The sequence below is a fragment of the Python bivittatus genome, unplaced genomic scaffold (genome assembly GCF_059951505.1).
Source record: "Python bivittatus isolate LINGU-HERP-01145 unplaced genomic scaffold, Pbiv_v1 ctg000690_np1212, whole genome shotgun sequence".
Taxonomy (NCBI): domain Eukaryota; kingdom Metazoa; phylum Chordata; class Lepidosauria; order Squamata; family Pythonidae; genus Python; species Python bivittatus.
In genome coordinates, this window is record NW_028277096.1 from 3,158,487 (window position 1) to 3,183,483 (window position 24,997).

Genomic DNA, 24,997 nt, shown 5'->3' on the forward strand with positions numbered 1-24,997 from the left:
AATCAAGTTCACTGTCCAAGACAAGCATGGGCAATGTTTTAATTAAGAACTGCAGATTTGCATATTTGAATTGCTCATTTGTATACCATTTGTAAGTGTGAATGAATACAAAACCATAGGTGGTTATTACGTTGCACTTAAGAATTGACCCTTTGTAACTTAACTTGGAGGTAAAGCCCATTCTGTTTAATTGGTCTTACTGTCTTGTACAATATATTTTCAGTTGCATTTTCAAATGAGAAAAATCCCCTATTCTGGAACTACAATCTCCACTGCTGCTCACTGAGTTGGTCTCTAAAAACTGAAGAGCTTTGAAATAATACTTGAGAGCTAGTGCTTCACAGGTGGGCAGAATTCAAAAAGCTCCTTACAATATACTGAAGGGTTTGGCATGCCAGTGGCTGGTCTTATATATAAGGCTAAACTATGATGCAGTTTGTTCTGTTATAGCTTAATCCAGGCTAGTGTGGTTTACTCAACTGAATTATACGTGAACCCAACCACCTTGTTAAAGCAGCCTTCCTTCCCTTATCCCAAGCTACTATTTTTAAAAGATTCCAAATAACACCTTTATTTTGAACCCAGGCTTAAAGAAGGGAATGGAAAAAGCTGTATTTGTTCTTCTGTTCTCCATATGCATATCTTGAATTTGGATCTGAAAACAAGCAAATGTAACCTTTTCTCCTTAGTGGCTGTCTGCTGGCCTCAGCAAATATTCTTCATAAAAGGCTAACAGATTATTCAAACTACAGTACATATTATCTTATAGATCTCCTTGCCCTTTCTCTCTCAAAAAACATCTCAGATTCCTTGATCCTAATAGAGGCCATTAAACCTTTCCTCCCAAAAATGCCCTAGATACAGCAAGAACTGTTCAAGGCACTGATGCTGAAAGGGTTGAAGCATGGGGGAATTTTCCTAATATTCCTAAGGACTACAAAAGTAGCTATATTAAGAAATCATTTTCTCTCCTATCCAATGAGGATTTTGAAAGTGTTGAATTCAGTTTGGTAATTAAGAACCAACTCCACTTCCCTTCTTTCTCTTTGAAAACAAGTAGGAAATTGGAGTATTTTCTACTAAAGCACAAACAATACAAGAAACTTTACACCAATTGTTGATAACCTCCCCCCTCCCCTCCCCTCCCCTCCCCTCCCCATCAAGACCAGCAATTTAACTTAAGAGCCAATACCATTATTTAGGATTTCTGCTCATTTTTCCTTTTGCTGCATTTCCAGTGTATAAACTCTTGGCAATTCCCTACCGATGCCCTCTGTACAGTTTTTAATATGCAGCCTATCCTCTGTGCTGCAGGAGAACAGCTAACTAGTTCATTATTTAATTAGAATGAAAAAAATGCAAAACAGATCTTTCCCCCTCCCTCCCCCAAAAAGCAAACCCAGTCTTCTACTTTGGGAAACTTTTCATAGTATGACTCTTATAGATGCATAAGGATTTTTAAAAGAGATTTGGGGGGAAACATCAACAAATAAATCAACAAACATCAACAAATAAATAAATATGGTAAGCAATCCTAAATGCATCAACAGTTAGCTTGTAGACTTAATCAATATCATACTTGCTTAGAGGCAACCTTTCTAAGAAATGTTGAGCTACAGGAAAAGGCAGTGACCAAACTGGGTGCCATTCTGACTCATAAGAGGGATAAAAGCTGATATATTATTCTGATAAGAAATGAATACTGTTCATTTCATGGGAAAAGAAGTGCAGATCACGCGCTGGTCCCATCCTCTTCAATAACTCGGTTCATGCTGGTGCCGTGAGTTATGTGAGTTACTGGATTTCCACTGAGGTCCCTGATGCTGCTGTGACGTGACTGATCATTGAGCCGGTGGGAACTGCTATGCCTGGAGTGGTCAGTCAGTCGGGACATACTGCCATGAGGTAGTCGATCTTCAATTCCACGGTAACTACAAGGGGTATATCTAATTCATAAAGACTTATCTTTTTAGTAACACGGACATGTATGCATTGAAAACATTCAAATATTATCTAATCATCCCCCAAATATATAAATTAGATAAGCAAAACTCAGATGGCTTCCAGTTTAATCCAAGCATTTCCATTTGTAGGACTCTTATCAGTGTTCAGTAAAAAAAAAAAAAATAGCATAGTTTATTACTTTTTACTTGTATGTAACATGTTGGTTCCAATTTTAAGCATACTTACTTTATATTCACTGAGGGACAAGTTAAATATGGACAATCTGACTGTAAGAAACCTCCTGGATGAGGCTATCTAGGTCATCATTCTGTATTTCATAATCAGATCTGTCATATAAGCCCATATCAGATGTGTCATATAAGCCCATAATGAGAATATAAGGGCAACAGTTTTTCTCCACTTCTGCTCTCTAACAAAGGAATGCTAACTCTTACTCTGAATATAGCACAGCCATCAGAACTGATGATCACTGATAACCATATTCTTCAAGAATTTATCTTTTAAAACCATTTCAGTTATTCTCTCCTGTTATTTTATTTATTTATTCATTCAAATACTTTAATACTGCCCAGCTCAGTCACAACTCCTGGCTGTTTACATAAGATAAAAATATAAAACAGCATGAGTAATACAAATGCAAATAAAAACAAAAAGGAAAATAACAACAGCGCTCATGTATATTGACCATCCAAATACAGTGGAACCTCGGGTTACGAACGCTTCTGTTAACGAACTTTTTGGGTTACGACCAGCTCCGGCCGCAAAATTTTGCCTCAGTTTGCGAACTCCGCCTCGGGATATGAACAGGATACGCGGCCATTTTCCCTCCCGTGACACGGTCCGCGGGCATTTTTCCACCCGACACGTGGTCTGCGGCCATTTTCCGCCCCTGACACATGGTCCGCGGCCATTTTTCCGCCCGACACATGGTCCGCGGCCATTTTCTGCCCGACACGTGGTCTGCGGCCATTTTTCCGCCCCTGACATGTGGTCCACGGCCATTTTCCGCCCCTGACGTGGTCCGTGGCCATTTTTCCGCCCCTGACACGTGGTCTGCGGCCATTTTCCGCCCCTGACATGTGGTCGTAGGGAAGGGGACTCTCCCTCCAAGCAATAGCCGCCTCCCTGTCCTCCACGCCAGAACGGATTAATGGTAATTACATTGAACCTTATGGGGAAATTTGCTTCGGGTTGCGACCAATTCGGGCTGCGACCAGAGTCATGGAACGAATTAAGTTCGTAACCCGAGGTACCACTGTAAATCTGAATGTCTGCTCAAATAACACTCTTCTCTTCCAGAAAACTAGGAGAGTGGGTGTTGGGCAAACCTCATGGGCAAAATAGTCCAAAGCATGAAGGTCATAACAGGAAATGACTGTCTGAATTTTCATACCAATACCAATACCAATACTTTAATGGCCAAGTATAAAACATACACAAGGAATTTATCTTCGGTGATAACAGCAAAATCAACGGTGCGTTTGGATAAGAGCAAAAAAAAGATCACATGGTATTCAGCAAAGCAATGGCACGAGGGAAAAAACTATTCTGATGTTCATGTTTTGTTCATGGGGACAAAACTCTCAACATCCCTTCCCTGTATGCATGCATGGGCAAGGCAAATGCCATTTGGAGGAGATGGTCCCTAAGGTACTCTGGAGACAAACTATATGGAGCTTTAAAGGCCAAACCAGCACTGTGAATTAGACCCAGAAGCCTATTGGCAACCAGTACAGTGACCAAAGAACTGATGTAATGCCAAGATAGTAACACTTACCTGCTAGCAGCCTGGTCACTGCATTTTGCAGCAATTAAAGCTTCTGAATCATTTTCAAAGACTTCCTCATGTAAAGCATGTTATAATAATCTAATTGTATGTTGACCAGCACATGAGTCACTGTTGCCAGAGCAGCTTGGTCCAAATAAGATAGAAATTTGTGCACCAATTTCAGCTCGGTGAATGCCTGTCTGGCCATGGATTCCACCTCCAAGTTGAGAACCAGCTTCTTAAGGAGAAGGACTACCCCCTGCCCCCATAGTTGTAGATGGAACCATAATGCAACCATTTCTGGGCAAATACCAACTCTGTCTTTGTTTCTCTCTCCCTAAACACAGGGTTAAGATTACTACTACATCTCCAATTCAGTCTGGGGTACAATGTACAGTTGAGTATCATCAGTATATTGAGAAACTGACAGATGACTGCTTCTAGCAATTTCTTATGGATGTTAAAAAACAGGGTAGGGAATGATGAGCCCCTAGTAACCCATGCTACAGCATCCATCGGCTCAAATGCTCCTCCCCCAACAATACTGACTGGAACTGCCTACTGTGCTAGAAGTAAAATCTTCAACCCCCACTCCCTATAGGCCATCCAGTAAGATACCATGATCAATCTAATAGAACTAAGAGAGCCTCCTTCAAGGTCCCAACACAGGTCATCCATCTGATCAATGTTATCTGTCACTTGCAATGGGTCTAAGCCTAACTGAAAAGGATCTAAATATCCATTTTCTCTACGGCCCATTGTAGCTGAGCCACCACTGTCTTCTCTGCAAACTTCCCTGAAAAGGAGAGGTTAGAGACAGGATGATAGTTCACAAATATGGCTGGACTGAGAAATGGCTTCTTCAGAACGCATCACTGACAGCCATTTCATCAACGGTTTAGTCCATTCCAGCTTTTCACAACCTGGTTGCCCTCTAGAAGTGTAGATTTCAATCTGCAATCCCAGAATTTTCTGCATGAACTATGCTGGAGGGTGTTCTACTGCTGTATGATTAAATCTGGAATTAATTCATATTTAGTAACCACCTGGCTAGTAGGATATATAAAAGATATAAAATACGCATTTTGGAATGGTGATAAAATGTTCTATACACCAATGCCCTTATTAAATAGTATATAGTTATGTATCACTGAATATATTATAGAATGGAATTGCCAAGAATCAGAGATTTAGATCTCCTAATCTGCACTGAATTTCTCTTAAAGAGGAGAGATCTTGTAACAGAAGCTCAACCAAAGGCTGACTTCTTCAATATGATGTCCTCTAGGTATGTTTTAGACATACACAATGAACTGGTTCCAGGTTTTGTCATTAGGAACATACCAGGGTAGGGAAAGATATCTTAAGCCCTAGAAAACCAACAACTTGCTAAACTTTATTTCAAATGAGGGTGGGTAGAAAGGAGAACAATTGCATACAACTGTTACAACTAGGATCTTATACTCAATCATTTCCCTTGAATTCATCCTGCCCTGGGTTTAATATGAATTTGCACTTTGCTTATGTATTTGCAGAATAACATTTTAATCTCCTCACCTGCCATCTCGTGACCTATGCAAGCTGCCATGGTAGCTACTGACTTTGCTATGCACACTGCCTGCTTTGCTTCGCTGGTCATCCATCACAGCCAATTGTGTAGAGGAGGCATGAGTAGAAGTCCCTTGGGTGGAAGTGCCTCTGGATTTGCGAATTATGGGTGTATTTGGATCTCTTAAGAGAGACTGAGCAAAGTCGGGTTCCTGAAGCACTTGCCGGCTCTCATTAACGACCCTGGTGAATAACAATCAGTTTAATACTGGAAGACAAATGGAAGCAGCAGCATGTAGAAGAAGCTAGGCAACAAAAAAGCTCTGACCATACTGCATGAATTGCACATTTCTGTTGTATCTGTATCATTCAAAATCAAGAGAATGCATGGCAGGCGGGTTGAAAATGGTTTAAAAATTACCACTGCAGTTACAGCAGGAGCACTGCATCATTCCCAGAATATTGATACCACTACAGACATAGGGGTATAAGCTATTACGTCCTTGGGCACAACTTTGGTCACTCCACCTGGCTGCTGTAGACTAGCTGAGTTTCTGCCATCTTATTTACTGCATCTAATATAATAATAGAGTTTGGGGAGGCATAGTATTATGGGGCCTTTAATTGTACCTAACTAATCAGTCCTGGCAAGTGATGCAGGGACAAGTTTGCTTTGCAACATATTATTTGGTCTATGGGGTCCCACTGAGTTCTGTTTTGTTCCCCATACTGTTAACATTTACAATATATAAAATTACCAGGGAAAGTCACCTTCAGTTTTGGATTGCAATGTCATCTGTATATGGCAACCTGACCTCTGTTTTTAACCCATAAACCCCAACAGATAATTTTGGAGCTGAGGAGGGGAAACAAGCTGAAAATTCAGGAAGTAAACTCAATGGAAAATCTGTGTCCTGGACAGAGTGATTCAACCAATATTGTGTAGGTTTGCATACCTCCTAAAAATCATAGTTAGGAGATGTTTCTGGATGCATTTATAATTCTGAAAGCATAGGTAGCAGCAGTAGCCAGGAATGATATTTATGGACTTTGGCTGACATATCAACTAGAAAAAGCAGATTTGGCCTCTCCTATATTTCAACCTTCTCCAGCATAGCCAACTTCCAAGTATATGGACTTTAACTCACTCTTTTTTCCTACGCCCATGAAAAAAGCTGGCCCATTCAAAGCAAGTCTTTTTACTTCCAACCCAAAAGACTGATGGGATTCCCACTATGAGAGCCATCAGATACTTCATAAGGAAGAGGATCAAGTCTGGACGACTCATCTGGGTAACCTGTAGAAAAGAGGCAAGAGTAACAAGAAGGCAGAGTGCTGCACAGATAAAATTCCAGGTACTAAGTCTTTTAAAAATAATTGCTATAGACAAACCCAAAAAGCATTCAATTTCCATAGCTACAAAATCCAAGGATCAATTTTAAATCAGTGCAAGTTTTTTTATTAACATATCATGGTGGCCTGAATAGCATATAGCACATTATGCTGTTAAATCAGAGCCCAAACTCATTATGCTTTAGCATGATGTGCAGACCAGACCAGACCACAGAGAAACCTCAGTTTAAAACAGAATTTCCTCACATTCTTCAAATAATTTTTATAAATAGTGTGTGCTGATAAAACCATTAAAATAAGCAGTATCAGCAAGAAAATCTCAAATTGTGCAGTCCCTGGGGTTCTCTGAGCTTGGTTGTTTTCTTGCAAACGTTTCATTACCCGGGTAGGTAACATCTTCAGTGCTAGAATGGGATGGGGTTTGCTCTCTGTTTATATATTGTGGCATGCCCTGCCAGTGTTGGTGGTGGTGGTGGGGGCTTTGTTTTGTTCTATTTTTTTTCCCTCTGGTAGTTCCTTGATTAAGATATTCTTTACTGCTTGTAAATGCCTGGTGGTAATCTTGGTGTTAATCTCTGTTTATCTGGGTGATGATTGCTGGTGAGGAGATGTTCTGGTCTTTTGTTTTCCTTTCTATTGTCTCTTTTGAATAGTATGTAGATGTTGTTTATGTGCCTGTTGATGGCTGCCTTGTCTGAATACCAAGCTTCCAAGAATTCCCTTGCATTTTTGGATTTAGCTTGGTCTAATTCTGTACCCAGAAACTGCTTCTGTCAGCTTTTACTGGAATAATATGTGAATAATTATGCAGAAACAGCTGACTCTGTTTAGTCATGGATGGCTGGGAAAAACCAGATCACATTGCTCCAGATCTCCTCCCCAATACCAGTTAGTAGAAAGACACTATAAGGATATTCAGAATAAACAGACAAGAAGTGTATAGTCACAAGATCAAATTTGACATCTAAGAACTGCTTTTTTTTCCAGGTTAGACTGTAATATGGGGACAGTTTAGGAGTCACAGCTTGGGATGGAAGAACTAAAATTCCCCAGCACTGGGGACTCCTTAAATCAGCTATCCAGCATGGCAGTTAGGCTTGAAAAAGTTTCCACTGATACCACTAGAAGGCTTTTTTCAGCCCTTGTTGCTGAATGGAGGGGAAGGGAGTGATGTTCTTGTTAATTGTTGGAATGCACATATTTGAAGGATTGAAGGATATAGTTCATATATTGAAAACAGATGTGCATATATGAGTTTTGTGGCATATCCCACCCATTTTATTACAGGGGTTTTCAGGCATAGAATCCCCAAAAGATCACCAACAGGGTTCTACTTCTAGTTTATTCAAAATTATAAGCATAGAGAGGTTATGCTTTGAATATGTAACATTCTGGAGAAAAGACACATTAATTTTATATTATTGCTAGATATTCTCTTTGATGATCTGAAAACACAAGAAGCAATTTATTATACAGGATAAAGTTTTGGATTGCAACCAGGGGCACTGAGGCTCAAGTTCCTACTCAAGCATGGAACTCACTTTGAACCAATCACTGTCTCTCAGTCTAATCTACCTCACAAATTCTTAAAGGATAAAATAAACGGAGATCTTCATGGACATCATTTGAAACTCCCAAATTTAAGATGGAATATAGATCTAATAATGAATAAGATGCTTCCTATGATAATTATTTGTTGAAAAGCTGTGAATTATACGGGGACACAATCTGAGATTAACAACTTTAAAAGAGTCCTTTTATCATACGTTGGAAGAGTGAACTTTTAAAGTCACCGATGCAACTTTCATTCTCAGATGTGAAAATCGGGTCCACTCTAACATGCCTATGAGCCAAAGTGGATGGAATGATAAATACGATGGTGGCAAAGAAAAATACTTCCTGCCCATTCACATTATATGTCATTTTGCTTTTTTTTACTTTTAAAATTAATTTTAGTTTTTGTATTTATTATTTTAAGCACTGATTTAATTGTGATGGTTTTATTTAAGACTATTTTTATTCTCTTATAAACTGTTCTGGGAATGCAGTATTGATAAACATAATAATTTGCTGGCAAAGGATAGAAAATACTGTGGAGCAGAGGCTGGAAGTAGGATTGCACCTAGATGATAAATCTGATACAAATTTACACCTAGATTTGATAAATTCAAATACAAGATTATATACCAAGAGCTGGCTGAACAGTTTCCATCTTTGGCAATATATGCAGTATCATCTCCAGAATCCCTCTTGAGAGGCATATGGGAAAGGTTTGTTCTCCTGAAATGGTGTTCCCAACACCTTCATTATTAATTTGTACAATTAATTTAGCAATCATTGCTGGACTGAGAATGGTATCAAATTAGTAAGGAAAAGGCAGTTGTTCATACAGTACTACAAAAATACCTACATGTATACCTTGTTTGCAAGCTTCATATTTATAATGCATTATTCTTGTGTTTGAGCAATATTTGGTAAACATCATTCCTATTCTTGAAATAGAGGGAACTGGATTGTCTGCACATAGAAAGCTTTCAGAGAAGCTAAATCTGGAGGCTTTTATAGTGTTGTCAAATGTCATCTGAATGACTTATGGCTCCAAGACAATGTGGTACTGAAGATATTAGAGAGGGGCGCCAACAATGATTATACAATGAAGTGACTGCTGATCCCTGTTGACATGACGGGATAGAAACTCACCTAAAAATGCAGTACTGCTTTGACCTCTATTTTCGCAATTGATGCTGTGCAGCATTCAAGAGATAAACTCTCTGTGTAGCCATTAAAAGCTAGGGTTGTTTGTTGAGAACTTTTGATTTCTTGAATTTCAAATTGCAGCTGCTTCCTTTAGCCCCTTATCAATAATTTAAATGACATAATAGAACAGACCAGATGGTGAGAGAAAGTGAACAACTATAATCTGAGATTCTTTAAATATTTATCCCTGGAGAATGCTTCCATACAGAGAAAAAGAATGGTCTTTGGAGTCAAATAGGTTGCCTTGTTTGGACCAAGATGCTCCACTTCAAGAGAAAAACCATCTGCCAGCCTAGGAAGTTTAATTCTCAAGAACAAAAGTAATGTGCAGGACAATCATCTACATGAAGCTGCTGGGTGAGATTATCCATCTCCATGGGGTGAGGTATCAGTATGCTGATGATACCCAGTTATACCTTTCTGCCCCTGGTGACTTAAGCAACGCTGTTGATATTCTGGAGCCTGGAGGCTGTGGGAGCCTGGATAGGGAATAACAGGCTTCAGCTGAACCCTGGCAAGACTGAGTGGCTTTGGGTTTTTGTTTATTTATTAATCAAATTTATGCACCACCCATCTCACTGTATAAGTGACTCTAGGTGGCTTACAAGTAAAAAGAACTATAAAATCTTTACAAAAATATATAAAATTAAAAGCTAAAGAAGTTAGTTTGGGCCCTCCAGCTCAAGGACTGTGTCATCTTTGGTACTGGATGGGGTTATACTGCCTTACACAGACCCAGTATACAACTTGGGGATCCTCCTAGACTCATGACTCCTGCTTGAAAAGCAGGTAGCAGTTGTGGCTAGGAGGGCTTTTGTGTGGCTTCATGTTGTGCACCAGTTGCACCTGTTCCTGGACCAGGAAGCTCTGCTTATAGCCACTCATGCCCTGGTCACCTCCTGAATGGACTACTGTAATGTGGTCTACATGGGGCTGTCCTTGAAGAGCATCTGGAAGCTTCAGCTAGTGCAAAATGCAGTAGTGTGGGCAGTTATGTGTGCCCCTAGAACAGCACAGGTTACACCTTTGCTCCGTGAGCTGCACTGGTTGCCAGTTTGCTTCTGGATCCAATTCAAGGTGCTGCTTTTGACCTTTAAAGCCCTTCATGGCATGGGGCTGGGTTATTTGAGGGACTACTTCCACCCAATTATATCTGCCCATCCCATCAGGTCCAGCAGAAAAGATATTCCACATGGTTAAAAAGAGTATGCCCAAGGACCACCCCAGATCTAGTGGTAGGAATACACAAAATAGGCCAATATAATCTACATTTTAACCAAGACACATACTGGGTTCATATACACTATCCTAAACCATAATGTGGTTTGTTTGATTTTGGCTTAGTGTGTGGTTTGACAATGTGTGGTTTGTAAGACATGGTTCCTTGTTTAACATGTTATGTGAAGTCAGCCAACTACTGTTTACTAAACAATACTTGATTTTGATTTTTCATTTTCATTTTTCTACAATTTCCCCTCTTTAAATTTAATATTAATAGTGAACATATTCTTGCTAATTTTCAACCACTTACAGGTAGATCTATATATACCTGAGGTAAAGCATAACAGCTCTTTTGAAAACAAAGAAAGGGTTTAGCCACTTTATGCATCTGCTCAAGTTAGCTCTAGCTCATAAAAATCATGCCTTTAAAAAAAATGTGTTACTCTGAAAAGGTGCCACTAGACATCTTCTGATTTTTGACTACCATAGACTAATGTGGCTCTCCCACACAATGTCAAAGAATAAAATGAGCATTATGTAATTCTGAAGATAGATAATTGAGCTAATTTGTATTTTTGTTCTTCAAAAACAACTGCTCTTATGTGTCAGCTAAGAGGCAGCTGCTGCTGTAGAAACTTCAACAATTTGCCAAGAATTATTGGCATAAGAATTAAAGTTCAACAGAAAAGGCCACTAAAGAAAAGGGCAGGGAATCATCAGTCGGGATGATGATGATGATGATGATGATGAGCAATCAAGTCATTTCCAACTCCTAGAGACCACATAGATTACTGACTACTATTGACTGAATACAATTCTTTTTGACCGTGTCAAAAGTATCTTTTTGACACAATTTTTCACAAATTCCAGCTACAAAAGGCTACAGCATCATGATATACAACTTATTACATTGGCATACTAAACTAGAAGAGGATGTTGACAAGTGTTATGGTCAAGTTCAATCTGAAATTGACAGAACATGCAAGCAAGATGTGCTGTTTATGGTTGGAGCTGGGAATGCAAAAGTTGGAAATCTATCACATGACCTTTTTTCAAATATGGCCTTGTGATATATACACAAAAAGAAAGAGCTGTTGTTCCAGAATCTTATCTATCATCTCATAACAGCATTTTATCTGCTTAAAAAAAGAGGAATTTAATGGTGAAGCAGTTGCAGTTTGTCCCCTCTGAATGGGCTCCAATCAATAACCTCTCCATTTCAAACTAGTGTGCAATTTCATCAGCCATCTAATTGTCATTTGGCATGTTCACTGTGTTCTTTTGTTCATTTTTCATGTTTGGCAAATGCTTTTGTGTCATATCCTCACACTGTAAACCCAGAGGCAAGTATTGTGAGCTAATCTATATTAGCATGTTTAGTGCCTAGTGTATTTAAGTTGTTTTATTAAGGGAAATTGTACTTATCTCCATTTATTAACTGTAGGACTTTTTCAGTGCATTTAAAATAATACAAGGATTTTTTTTAAAATACCGATTGATTCTATTTCCTTTGAAGGTCACACTTTCTAAAAATTCACATTCACATTCTCAATTGCATATTTCATTTTTTAAAACTGAGTTTCTTCTGAGTCATATTTCAAGTCACCTATACAATTATGCCAGGTAGTGTGTTTCTACTTAATAAGTATATTGCAGGAGACTGGTACCAGTTATAGAAAAAGCAATGCGCTTTCTGCCTTGAGGAAAATAAAAGGAATTGACCATGAGGAAATGGTTTAAAAGATAGGCTCACTTACCTGATAAGGGCAAGGTATGTGATATTCCTTGCACCGTTCTTGAATCCATGTTGTCTCCCACACACTTCGGTAAGCTTGCTCATAGAAATAGCAGCCAATGACAACCAAGAGTGGCACAAGATACAGTACACTGAAGACGCCAATCCGAATCATGAATTTCACCAACTTGTCCTGGTTTTCCTTCTCTAAGGGAATTTCAATACGAACCCGATTTAAAGAAATGATGCCAGCAAGTAGCAAAGAAACTCCAACCACCACATACAGGCAGAGAGGAGCAAGAACAAAGTATCTCAAGGCATCCACATCATAAAGGCCAACAAAACATACGCCACTGATGTTGTCACCTTCTATTTTATTCATAGCTAGGAGAATGATGGTAAGGGTTCCAGGGATGCCCCATGCACTAGCATGGAAGAGGAGGGCCTTCTTCTCAATGGCTTCACTACCCCATTTTGGGACAGCTGCCAAAAACCAAGTGATGGTAAGAATTACCCACCAGACGCTCCCAGCCATGGTAAAGAAATACAGTACCATGAAAAGCATGGTGCATGCTTTATTGTGAGAGCCCTGCGTCACTGTGGAAGCCTTGTATGTGGCAGGGCCAGAGGCATTGCAGGCAACCCGGTCTTCTAGCAAAAAGCCAATGAAGAAAATTAGGGACACCATCATGTAACAAACAGCATAGAAGATTATGGGTCTTTCTGGGTAGCGAAATCTTGTGACATCAATCAGGAAAGTCAAGAAAGTGAACAAGGTAGCAGAAAGGCAGACAATGGAGATCACACCAATGAAGTATCGTGCGAAAGAGAGCTCTTCTTGTCTAAAGTACATATTTGGACAAGGAGGGGAGCAGTCCCGTACCCGCAGGAATGTGTAGCCCAGATCAGGGTCTATTTTCAGTTCTCGAGGGCACCAAAAACCATAGTCTCTTTGCACTTCCACTGGTGCTTTTTCTGTTGGTTCCCCAACTACATTGAGGTCAACAAGACGAGGGTAAGGCTCATCACAGTCTGGGAACCTAGAATAGCAAGACCAAAGGACCTGTAATAATTTTTTAGATATAAGCATTGTTTTGCCTGTTCTGGTACTTTAAAAAAGACTTGGTTTGGAGGAATAGTCAAGTGTCAAAAAGTGATAAGAAAAAAATCAAATTAAATCATAGGATTCTATGTACAGAAATCAAACTGTTATACAGGTTGTCCTCAACTTATGATGGCAATGCCTGCAGTCCTGGTTGCTGTTGTTAACTGAATCCCACGGTTGTTGGGTGAGGCAACTTCCTGCCAGCTTCCCACAACCAGTCAGTGGGGAAGCTGGCAGGAAGTTGCAAGTCCCAGGCCAGCAGGCAGGAAGATGGCTGCTGCTGGGATGGGGAGGGAATGAGGTGGTGTGGGGGAGAGTCAGGGAGGGTGCATGGGGTTGTGTGAGAGGCACTGCATGGGTTGGGGAGGGTGCGCGAGAGGTGCCATGTGGGTTGGGGAGGATGCACAAGTGGTTGGTGTGGCACGAGCCCAGAGTTTCCCCATTGACTTTCTGGAGAAGCTGATAGGGAACGTTACAAATGGCAATCACGTGATTGCGGGGTATTGGCAACCGGTCGTAAGTGTGAATCAGTTGCCAAACGCCCAGATCCCAATCACGTGACCATGGGGGTGCTGGGACAGCCATAACTCCAAGTATTAGTCGTAACCACCATTCATTCAGCACTGTTGTAATTTCAAATGGTTGCTGAACAAATGGTCATATGTCAAGGACTACCTGTACAAATTCTAGTCTAATAATTTCATATATCCAACTATCAGCACCAGGTTCATCAATTATGCTTTTCAGAGGGTTGCGCGTGAAGATTTGTCTGATTATTTCATGTTAAAATATGAGATTTAGTCAACTGCATCTTTTGTGTAAGAAATCTAATTTTTGCAGAAAACCTAGAAAGACAAACAAGCAAATGTCTTAAAAACATTTGAATGAATGTTCAATTTGAATGAAAAACAATATATTGTGTTGCTTTGTCTGCTTGATCAAACAATGTATATTTTTGACCAAGTAAGCCTTTGGGGTTGGCCATGTCCACTGTGCAGTTGTCCCTGTCTTCTGGGAAACAGTCAATTTTAGTGTACAAAAGCTTCAAAAAGAAATCTGTAATCTCTTGTCTTACACAATTTACATCATAGGGTCCTTTAGCCAAAAGACATTGTTAAAAGCCAGCAAAATATATAAAATAATAAATCTGGAATACTAACATCGCATTGTTTATCCAATGATATCTAGCCAAGATATACTTTTCCTGACTAAGCATACAAAATAACACAGGAAGATGGATTCCTGTACATTTCTTCTTGCATTTTTCATTCAGAATCTATTGCATTCTTTTTCAGTTTTGTCTTAGAACTTATACAACATAACTTTCTACTCTACTAAATATTCTACAGCATATTTTTTCAGACTCTAATTCTGGAATTTAACAACTGGACTACAGTAGTCTGTAAGCATGGTTGAAAGGATTTAGATTTCCCTTGAAAAGAGAATTGTATTGTGGAAGTTATGTTTTTTTCTTCTTCACTGAAATAAAGAGGTGACATAATTTGTTTCAAGCTTATACCTAACTCCTATCTGTCACTTACCAAAGCCAGAAGAGGCTTCTATGCAAGTGATACACCTGTGCAGAAGTTGTTTTCAACTTGTTTCAACTTTGGCAAAGGCACGCTAGCAATGTCCTCCCAGAGCTTGTGGTGAGCCCTCAGAAGAAATTGTGCTTAGAAGGGGCTGTAAAACATGGCAAAGCCATGTTTCCTAAGTCCATGATTCTTGATTCAAAACAAATGTAAACTCTGAGTAAGAAAATTATATATTTGAATATTTATAATGAGAGCAGGGAGCTCAGAGTTGGTTTCACCCCCAAGAAAATATCACAATCACAAGAAAATATGGGAGGGGTACAGCATGTAGTCTGAAAATAAATCTTGAAAAACATTACAAATGTAGGTGGTAATTTTAATAAATACAAATCCTGAGGATTCACTCACCTGTTGCATTCCATGTCTTCAGGCCAAGACACACCAAACATCTCCATGAGTTTTGAACATTCACTATATGCTCTTTGACAAATTCTGCGACATGGGAGGGTGACTCTACCATATTCCATGCAAACGGGAGCATAGAGAGCACACAGGAATGGCCGAAAGTCTCGGGAGCAGTCAAGGTTTACCATAGGATGAAATGGCTATATAAAGAAAGCAAAAGTAAGTAACTCTGGGCCAATATTTAAACAGCCAAATTCTATGTTAAGTACAAACCATCACTGTACACATCAAAATCAAAGATTTCAGAATCTTTGCACAGCGTTGAGAAAATAAGTAAAATAATATGTATGTCAGACAAAAAACAGCAGAGAAATCCTACCTAAAAATTTGTTCAATAACATTAACTCCTTTTACTGTGCTATTTCTGACTAATGTAACTCTATGTAACTTGTGACATCAAGGTGACTGTTGCCCATCTGCCAAAAGCATGATACACCCTCTCCCAATTTGTAATTTTAGGTATATAGTAAGACCTATAAATTAATCAATTTCATGATGCCTAATATATATTGCTGGTGGTCTGCATTTTTAATACATATGTAATACAATATGATTTCATGAGAGATATTGATAAAGCATACCCACTAGACAAGAAAACACTATGCCCTCAGCCACAAATCTCCTTTTGTGTGTATGTGTATGTGTATGTGTATGTATTCATATTCATATATTCAAGCTGCAACTTAACTTCTTACATTTTAGCAGTACTTGATTCCTAGGCGAAAGTTTACATTCCCAACCATTCAATGCTTTATATTTGGTCAAAACTAACTCATACGTTACTCTAGGTAGAAAATAATTTCAACATAAGAACGAAAGATTCTATCTTTCATTTCCAGTATAATGTTTGTAGTAAACCAGAATTCACTTTCAGGTAAAGAATTAAATAGTCAAATATTAAATGTTTAGGTAGAGTATTCAGCCAAGTATCATATTTTTAGGTACAGAACTTAGGTTAAAACAGTCACAGAAAAGGGGTGGGGGGAAAGTAAAAAAGAAATCAAGGCAATAATGTTCAGTTGAAGTAAGTATAAATAAGTAGTATTGTGTAATGAACTCAAACCATTATGCATTTAAGTCAAATCATTGTGTATTTAACTCAAATTTAGCCACAATAGGCTCTGTTCTTAATTATGGGTCGTCCGTAAACCAGGCGTTCTTAACCCGGGGACTACCTATATTGTACTGATAATACTGGGTTAAAAGCCAGGAAAATCTTGATTGAAATGACTAACAAACAACTCACTGGGTGGCCTTGAGAAAATCATTACCTCTTTGCTCATTCCTTTTCAGAATTTTTGAGAGGATGTGATAACATGTATGGCACTTAGAATTACTTGGAAGAAGGGTGCACATCAAATGTGAGGCAATATCTCAATCCCATATCCCAATATTATACAGTACACTGTCTAGACATAAGAAGTACTGGAAGACAAGCTGTCAGCAGTCCCAATGACTGCTGATACTCCCAGTGAATGCATATTATTATTAGAGGATGCAAATTCTGAATTAGCAGCTACCTATATGCAGAAAGTCATTTTATCAGTCTCTTTCCCTTTCAGTACTTTAAATGCAGGGGATAGGAGAAGGATTAAATCAATGAACAGATTTTAACTTGGAGTCAATGGCAATATATTGTGAACTAAAATCTTAAAAATTGTTATAGTACAGAATCCTTATAGAAGCAGCATGGGTCCACAAAATCTTTAAGTTTCGTGGGGGGAGAGGATAAACATTATTGAGAAAGGGAGAGAAAGAGAAGGAATGTTTTAATAACAACTTTTTAGCTTGACATTTTTCAAAAAAAATCATGCAAGGAGAAGTGTGTGTATGTATGTGTGTGTGTGTGTGTGTGTATATATATATATATATATATATATATATATATATATATATAAAGGCAGCTAGAAGGAAAAGGATGCTTCTATGAGAGGGCAAGGGGAGCTTTATTCAGAGCAAAACAGCTTTTCTCTTTTAATTTTTAATTACTATGCTCCATTATAATTAGTGTCAGGATAGAGTTTATGTACCTCTTCTGCTCTTGTAATGAATATGAATTGCATTTTAATTGGATTCTTGACTATGCTTATATTTATTTCAAACAGATTAGACTGAATATTCATATTCTGGATTCCAAAAACATGATATTTTACTTCCCTTACCCTTCCTCTTTCCCTCCGTGAAAGAGAGAAAACTTCAAATTATAAGGAGTCCCAAGAATCACAACCCCCCACTTTTTTCATATGGGATACATATTTCTTTAGCTCACAATCAATTATGTAATATATAAAATATAAATTAATTCAATTTTCTTATGGATAATTCCTCTTGAATGCACGGCAACTGCTCATGTCTAGGCAAGCAAAGCTTCCCTCCTCCCGCCTTTCAACTGCATGTATTCTGAACTTCAGTTGGAAGCGTCTTTGCAAAACCAGAAACTGAATAGAAACACAGTTTAATCTAAAGCCTTTGTTGTTGATCACTGCCTTTGATACGAACAATTTCATTTCATCCAAATCAAGAAAAAGAAAATATAAGCAAGTTTATAACCTGGAAAAAGTTCCTTTCCACTAACCAATTATAGAGCCTTGCAGCACAGGGAGATAAAGCTCCAAGGAATCTTTCTCCTTTATTCACATTCAAATTATTAAGGCTTGCATGTTCTATTCACAGTCTGCCCCCTCCTATCAGAGTTCCATACCCATTACCATGGGAACACTGCACTCATAGGATTTCAGGCCTACCACAGGCCAAGCTTAGCCTGAAGTGTGAAAAGGGTAGAGTCAAAGGGTATAATTTGGCTCATGAGAATCAGAACACCAACCTTTGTCACACCACAAAAGGCTGGTATCCATAGGAACAGTTCTTTACTGAATAGAGGAAAGGTCTTGCTAATATGATACATACAAACATGATATGGGAAACAGAGCCAAGGATACCATGAAATATACAATCATGACAAATACACACACAAATCAGTTTTAACCTGACTTATCAGGGAGTTACACTGGAATAATTAAAAAAAAACACCTGCTTCTTCATAGAACTGGTCTGCACACTATTAATTTGTAAAGCTGCCCCTGAAATCTACAGCAACATTTTAACAGTTTGTCCTGATATAACTACTGTTTTTTCCCCCCTGCCATTCCAATAAATCATATGGTTGGAGCTTTAAAGAGATTAATAACTAAGGAAAAAAACTAGATGAGACTTTTATTATAACATCACTGTTTTTCATTCACAGAGTTTCACCATAGTTCCAGATGATTTAAACATCTTCCACTGAAACTCCCACGTTTTTCCATTTCTATCCTAACAGGGAAAAGATTGAAGAGATGCACAATATTTTTATTTGTAGTGCTGGTGCCTCTCCGTGTCTTAAGAGATAAGTGAGCTGTTCAAATGTGGGGGCCTTACAGATCAGGAACTCTAGTATCTATGATGTTAAATGGCAAGTGATAAAAATATAGTTAAAAGATCTGATCTCATCTACCACATTTAGCTTACTTTTCACTTCAAACGGAAACAAGGGCTTTGAAAATAAAAAAGGCTATGATGAAGACATATTGAGAGTATTTTTGTCACCTAAAAAGTAATTGCAACATGTTTTATGTTGGCTTCCTCCTGAAAAGTGGTTCTGTACAGAATACTAAATTCAGTTGTTTCCTCCTACCACCAATAATAATTATATGCTCAAGAGGCAGAGCTGCCATTGCTGCAACAGACAGAAATCTGGCATTTGCAGGCTTAAGGAGCCCACATGAAACAATTAGACTTTCTTTTAATCAGCTATGAGCAGATCAGAGACCGTATAAAGGTAAGTTCTCACTATCATGTGCATTGGGGACTACAGTTCCTACAGAACAAATGTGGGCAAGGTTCTCTTTTTCTCTGGCACTGAGGCTCATAGAGAGTAGATTGATCATTTAAGTGAGCAGGGCAAGTTATCCAGGAAGCTTTGTGGTTTTTTGGGGAGTTATGGATATTCCAGATGCATATGTAAAGTTTAAAAAAAAAGATGGAAAATTTTTAAATAGTTTGCTGCTGAAATTCAGCAGCATGATTTCTGAGAGCCACAAAAGGATTTGTGGCTGCACAATGCATGGATAGGTAGACCTCAACCTATGACCATTCGTTCAGTGACCATTCAAAGTTATGATGGTGCTGAATGAATGGTGGTTATAACTGGCCCTCGGAGTTCTGGCCATCCCAGCATAGGTAGACCTCAACCTATGACCATTCGTTCAGTGACCATTCAAAGTTATGATGTTGCTGAATGAATGGTGGTTATAACTGGTCCTCGGAGTTCTGGCCATCCCAGCACCTTTCCGGTCACATGATTGTGATCTGGGTGCTTGGCAACTGGTTCGCACTTATGACCAGTTGCAGTGCCCCACAATCACATGATCAACATTTGCAACCTTCCCTGCCGGCTTCCCCAGAAAGTTAATGGGGAAGCTGGCAGGGAAGGTTACAAGTCGCTGGGGTAAATCTCCCCCACCTACGCACCCTCCCCTAACTCCTCTGTGCTCACGCCATGCTGGCCACTTGTGCACTCCCGCACACCCTCCCCAACTCTTGCCACACCTCCCTTGCTCCCTCATGCACTGCCTCGCACCCTCCCTGACCCATGCCTTTCACACACCCGACCCACGCCGTGCCTCACACCCCTGTGCCCTCCGTGACCCATGCTGCATGCCTGTTGAAGAGCACACCTCCTTACACACCTGACCCATGCCACCTATCACGCATCCCCTCATGCACTCTCCGACCCTCCCTCACACCCTTGAGCACCCTCCCTGATCCTCCCCCACACATCCCTCACTCATCCCCCACCTGGCAGCAGCCACTTACCTGCCTACTGGCCTGAGACTTGCAGCTTCCTGCCAGCTTCCCCGCTGACTTTGGTTGTGGGAAGCCAGCAGGAAGTTGCCTCACCTAATGACTGTGGGATTTGGCTAATGACGGCAACTAGGACTGCAGGGATTGCCATTGCTAAGCAATCTGCTCGTAGTTCCTACTCAACAGGCTTCCAGTTTCAAGTCTGTCAAGCACTCAAATACTTTCCTTTTACCAATTCTTTATGCATATTCCTTTTGTACTATATTTTGTATTATATTTTGTTAAACTTAGAAAAGATATGGGAGCAAATTTTACTGGACATCATAGCCATACATATTTTCAGATCGGCACTTTGAACTGAAAAAATATAGTATTTTTTTTGTGTGTGTAGGACTCTATTGGGTTACTTAAAAATTACAGTGCATATTTCTCATGATTTTCAACAAAATAATTTTATCGTTATTAAGTCTCTCCTACATTTTGAATTAACTCTAATACTAAGGCATCTGACTGATTGACCCTAAAACAAAGCTAATATAAAATTCCTTCAAAAATATATATTATTGGAATAAAACTTCCATATTTTATTTACCATCTTATCAGCTTGCTGAAGGAGATGGAATAACAACATATCTCGAGGGCATCTGATTCAGGAAGTTGATAATAGTATAAAACAAGCAAAATGTAATGATTGAGGAAGGAACCAACTGTTCCAGAAATAATAAAAATACCACAAAAACAAGCAGGAATAGAGGCAAAGCAGCTGTATCAATCAATTCACACACATTCCTAATAAAAGCAAACTGCTTAGTTTTTTTTTTTTTTTTTTTGGTAAGTTAACAGTTCACAGTCTAACTGCAGCTGGACAGCTCTTCAGCTGGACAGCTCCTAGTAATTCTGCTTATACAAACTGGATAGCTCAAATGGACCAATACTGGAATCCTAATCTTTTATATAAAGAAGCCACAAAGCATCTTACCTTTCTCAACCAATGAGGTGCTTTTTGGCAGCCTCAAATAATCATTAAAATGTAAGGGACAACAAGCAAACACAAACCTACAAAAGTGTACAAGATGGAAAATAAACTGTAACCCTGTCAGTAGATAGTAAATGTGCATCAGTCAAAGCTTAAGGAGCATGAGTAAAAAATTACAAATAAATCTGAACTTTTGAGAAAAAAAAAAGCCGGTCTAAATTGCAGGATATAACAAGCAATCAAACTTTAGTCTGTACTGGAATAATAACATATCATGTGAATTGCATTGGATTCAAAGCCAAACAGCTGATTCAGAGCAGATGTGGGTATATATGCCACACCTATCAGTACCTCCTTAAAGATGCTGCATCTTTTCCTGAGCCTGCAGAAAATACAATCCCAAGAAATAAAATGCAAATGAGTTAAAGGGATGCTGATACAGTGTGACAAAGTGCTTTGGAGTGAGTGTGGCCGCTACATTTTTTATACCAGCCAATATTGACCGTTTGACATGAAACAACAGTACTATTGTGGTAAATCCTAGTACTTACCACTTGTAAAATTCCCAAATTTCACAGTTGTATTTCACTTTGGAGATGGAGTGAGAATTTTTTAAAAAAAAAAGAAATTAAACATGGGAGGGAAAAAATGAAAAATTCATATTCTGCAGGCACAATTTCCCCCCCCCCAAAAGTTTCTATATTCTATTACTGCAAAGTCAGAAAATTTTCCATATCTTAGCAGAGTAGGTGATAATATACTCTTTCAGAATTTTTTTTTACTGTTTTTATATTGTGAATTGTTTGGGATATTTTTATACAAGAATGCCATTTATAATTTTATCTAATCTACGTCTGAGTGCCCTCATTTTGATCTAATGCAGTAATTCTCATGGTACCAGGATACCATGGAAGAGATATTGGCCTGTATCCTGTAAAGGTGGGCTTGCCCTAGCTCCATACATGTTAATGTTCTGGAAGTCCCTCAAGACCTGGCTTTGTCATCAGGCCTGGGGGTCCCAGGAGACCAGTGAGATCTTGAGGTGGCTCCATTGCTATGGTTAGCATTTATTCTCACTTGTGCCTTGTGGTTTTTTTACATTTTTTAATAATGACTGTTTTTATATATTTATTGTTTTAATTCATTGTTGTATACCGCCCAGAGTCACTTTTTGTGAGATAGGTGGCCATATGAATTTGATAAATAAACAAACAAACAAACTGGCTATTGCAAGTCAAAGAAATCAGAGCTTTATATATCTATGCTGCAAAATTTAAAATCTAGGCTTCTTCCAGCCATCTTTATAAATTAATATACAGTTTAAGAACAAGTTGCATTCCCAAGGTCTATCCGTAAATCAATTTTGTATGTAAGCCAGAACAGTATTATTGTATAATACTATATAAGTAGTATTGTGTAATTAACTTGAACCATTGTGTATTTAACTTGAATTTTGCTACAGTAGGCTCCGTTCTTAATTACGGGCCGTCTGTAAACCAGACATGTAAACCAGGGACTACCTGCATATTTGGCAGGTGTTTGATAGCTTTGGGAAGTGGATGAGATATGTTTACATAATTGTTTTCTTTAGCTTGGAAATAGGTAGTTCCTGCCTTATCTTACAGATTGCACCCTTCATTTTGGGTAGAAAGAATGCTTATGGAATTGGTCTACATTACAACAGCTATAGATGGGTATCAGAAAAAACAAGAAAAGAAATAGGGTTTAGGATTCTTTCATTTCCCTTCCCTTCCTGGAAACAGTGGAGATCTGATTAGTGAACTGCAAAAAGGGTGTAAGGCACTAGCCACACCTTCTTCATTTTCCATCTGGTGTAGCTCAGTATGTTTTATTTTCTCTTTCTTACCACATACAACAATGCTTCCCCTACATTCTTCCCCATCAGCACTTTCATCATCTTAGAAGTCAACATCTCCAGAAGAATCTCTGTAGCCTCAGTTATAACCCCCTCCTCAAAAATATATTCCCTTTTAAAAAGCCTCCATTCCAGTTGCAAATAGATTCCTTTAAGAATAGAAATATTTGTTTTGTAAAGGTCACCAATAACTTTATCAGTTACATGTAGTCCACCAAAGCACAGGGAGCACTTGTTCAACTAACTCTTTATAATTCCTCAAGATAAAAAACTGCTCATGAGCAGAACTACCATATGTTTACTAAAAGTAAATATGAATAAAACTGGTTCGAGATCCACTCTTACTGCACTAATCCATCACAGCCACATTTATCCACATGTTATATATTTTCATTTTAAGGAATTCTCATCACTCACTACTGTATATAAAAAGCAATTTTACAAAAAAAAAACCCCTCTAGATCCAGAGTACACATAATTAATTACATGTGATAACCTCTCATGAAGGTTTTACGCTTTGTGAATACCCCCAAATAGCACAAAGGTTGCAAATACATTTATGTTCTTCTCTGTTTTGATAATTGTGAACAACTGTAGTGAAGATCTTGATTAACTATTTATATTTTGAATGAAAATACTTACCTCCATTGCTAGAGCTGCTGTTTGTTGATCATAATGATTCAAAAGGTTAGGCATAAATGTGGTATTATATGGAAGATCTTGGCACATCCTCAGGATTATGGGTTCACATGAGAATAGGCTGTGGCCCCCAGTGCATCTTGCCAGAACTGCCAAAAGCCAAAGATAATGGATCACCCAATTTACAGCCATTCTTCTGCAACAGTCATGAGGGTCCCCAAATTATTTATCAGACATTGCTGGATACTTCAACTTTTCATCCTAAAGTTCTTCAGAGACTGAATAACTCTTCATACTAATAGATCTTAGCATAGTCCAGCAGAATACTTTTATTTCCAAAGCACTAATAAGGTACTTCATCTTGTTTTTTTCTTCCATATCACCATGCAAGTTGTACTGTATCATCATAACATATTGACTAACCGCATTCCCAAACAGACTCCATCTTGACAGTCTCTCTTCTTCTATCAATAATCTAAGGATAAGAACATAAATGCGTTATTAAAGTTCAAAGTAGTATGCTACTTTAAGTACTGGATGTAGACTAGAAAGACACAGCCTCAAGTCCCTGCTTGACCATGGAGCTTACTGAGTGGCTTTGGATCAGTCATTCTTTTGTAGCCCAATCTACCTCACAGGGTTGTCATAGGGATATAATTGAGAGAGATTCCTCTGTATCCTGACATGAACTTCTAAATAAACACGAGATAAATATTTTGCATAGATCTAATAAGCAACAAATAAAATACTTTGTTACTTATTAGATCTATGCAAAATATTTGGAAGGTGCATTACTAGTAATCCTGATAGAATTGTCTTCTATGCATGCACATACAGGTTCATGCATGCAATGACATTAAGTCTTCAAGAGGACCAAGCAGCTTGATGTTTTAAGCAGTACGTTCAGATGGGCACTTCAGTTGCTTCATGAAGCATTACTCTGAATATTTCATATAGTCCAATACTTCTGAGTCCTAGACATATACACATATATGCACACATACACACTTATACACATAAATATATTTCAGTACAAACTACTGCCAAATCTAATTCCATACTGTTTTATTACAGTTTGTCTTATATGCTAATTTCTATATTATATCAATGTTACAAGACTTTCTATTTTCTTCTTTAATGTTAGAATAAAGAGTTGGAGAAGGTGTTAGATGATTAGAACTATTTTCATTACATGAACTTTATCAATTTCTG

At 38.5% G+C, this 24,997-nt stretch overlaps 1 protein-coding gene across 1 annotated transcript; it reads right to left on the reverse strand.

The window, feature by feature from the left end:
* Positions 1 to 1,172: 1,172 nt before the first annotated feature.
* Positions 1,173 to 24,252, reverse strand: FZD3 (frizzled class receptor 3). Its single transcript, XM_007435117.4, has 6 exons — positions 23,789 to 24,252; positions 15,396 to 15,592; positions 12,370 to 13,387; positions 6,430 to 6,578; positions 5,291 to 5,524; positions 1,173 to 1,946 (listed from the first exon to the last, which is right to left on the reverse strand). The coding sequence occupies exons 1-6, from the start codon at positions 23,975 to 23,977 to the stop codon at positions 1,733 to 1,735; spliced, it is 2,001 nt and encodes a 666-aa protein (XP_007435179.1). The 5' UTR covers positions 23,978 to 24,252; the 3' UTR covers positions 1,173 to 1,732.
* Positions 24,253 to 24,997: the final 745 nt, after the last annotated feature.

Coding starts and splice junctions, on each gene's coding strand:
- FZD3 (XM_007435117.4), bottom strand. CDS start 23,977: ATGGCTGTAAATTGGGTGATCCATTATCTTTGGCTTTTGGCAGTTCTG. Junction 6,579..12,369: donor ACATACCTTGCCCTTATCAG/GTAAGTGAGCCT, acceptor TCTTTTCTACAG/GTTACCCAGATGAGTCGTCC. Junction 5,525..6,429: donor CATGGGCGTAGGAAAAAAGA/GTGAGTTAAAGT, acceptor GTTATTCACCAG/GGTCGTTAATGAGAGCCGGC.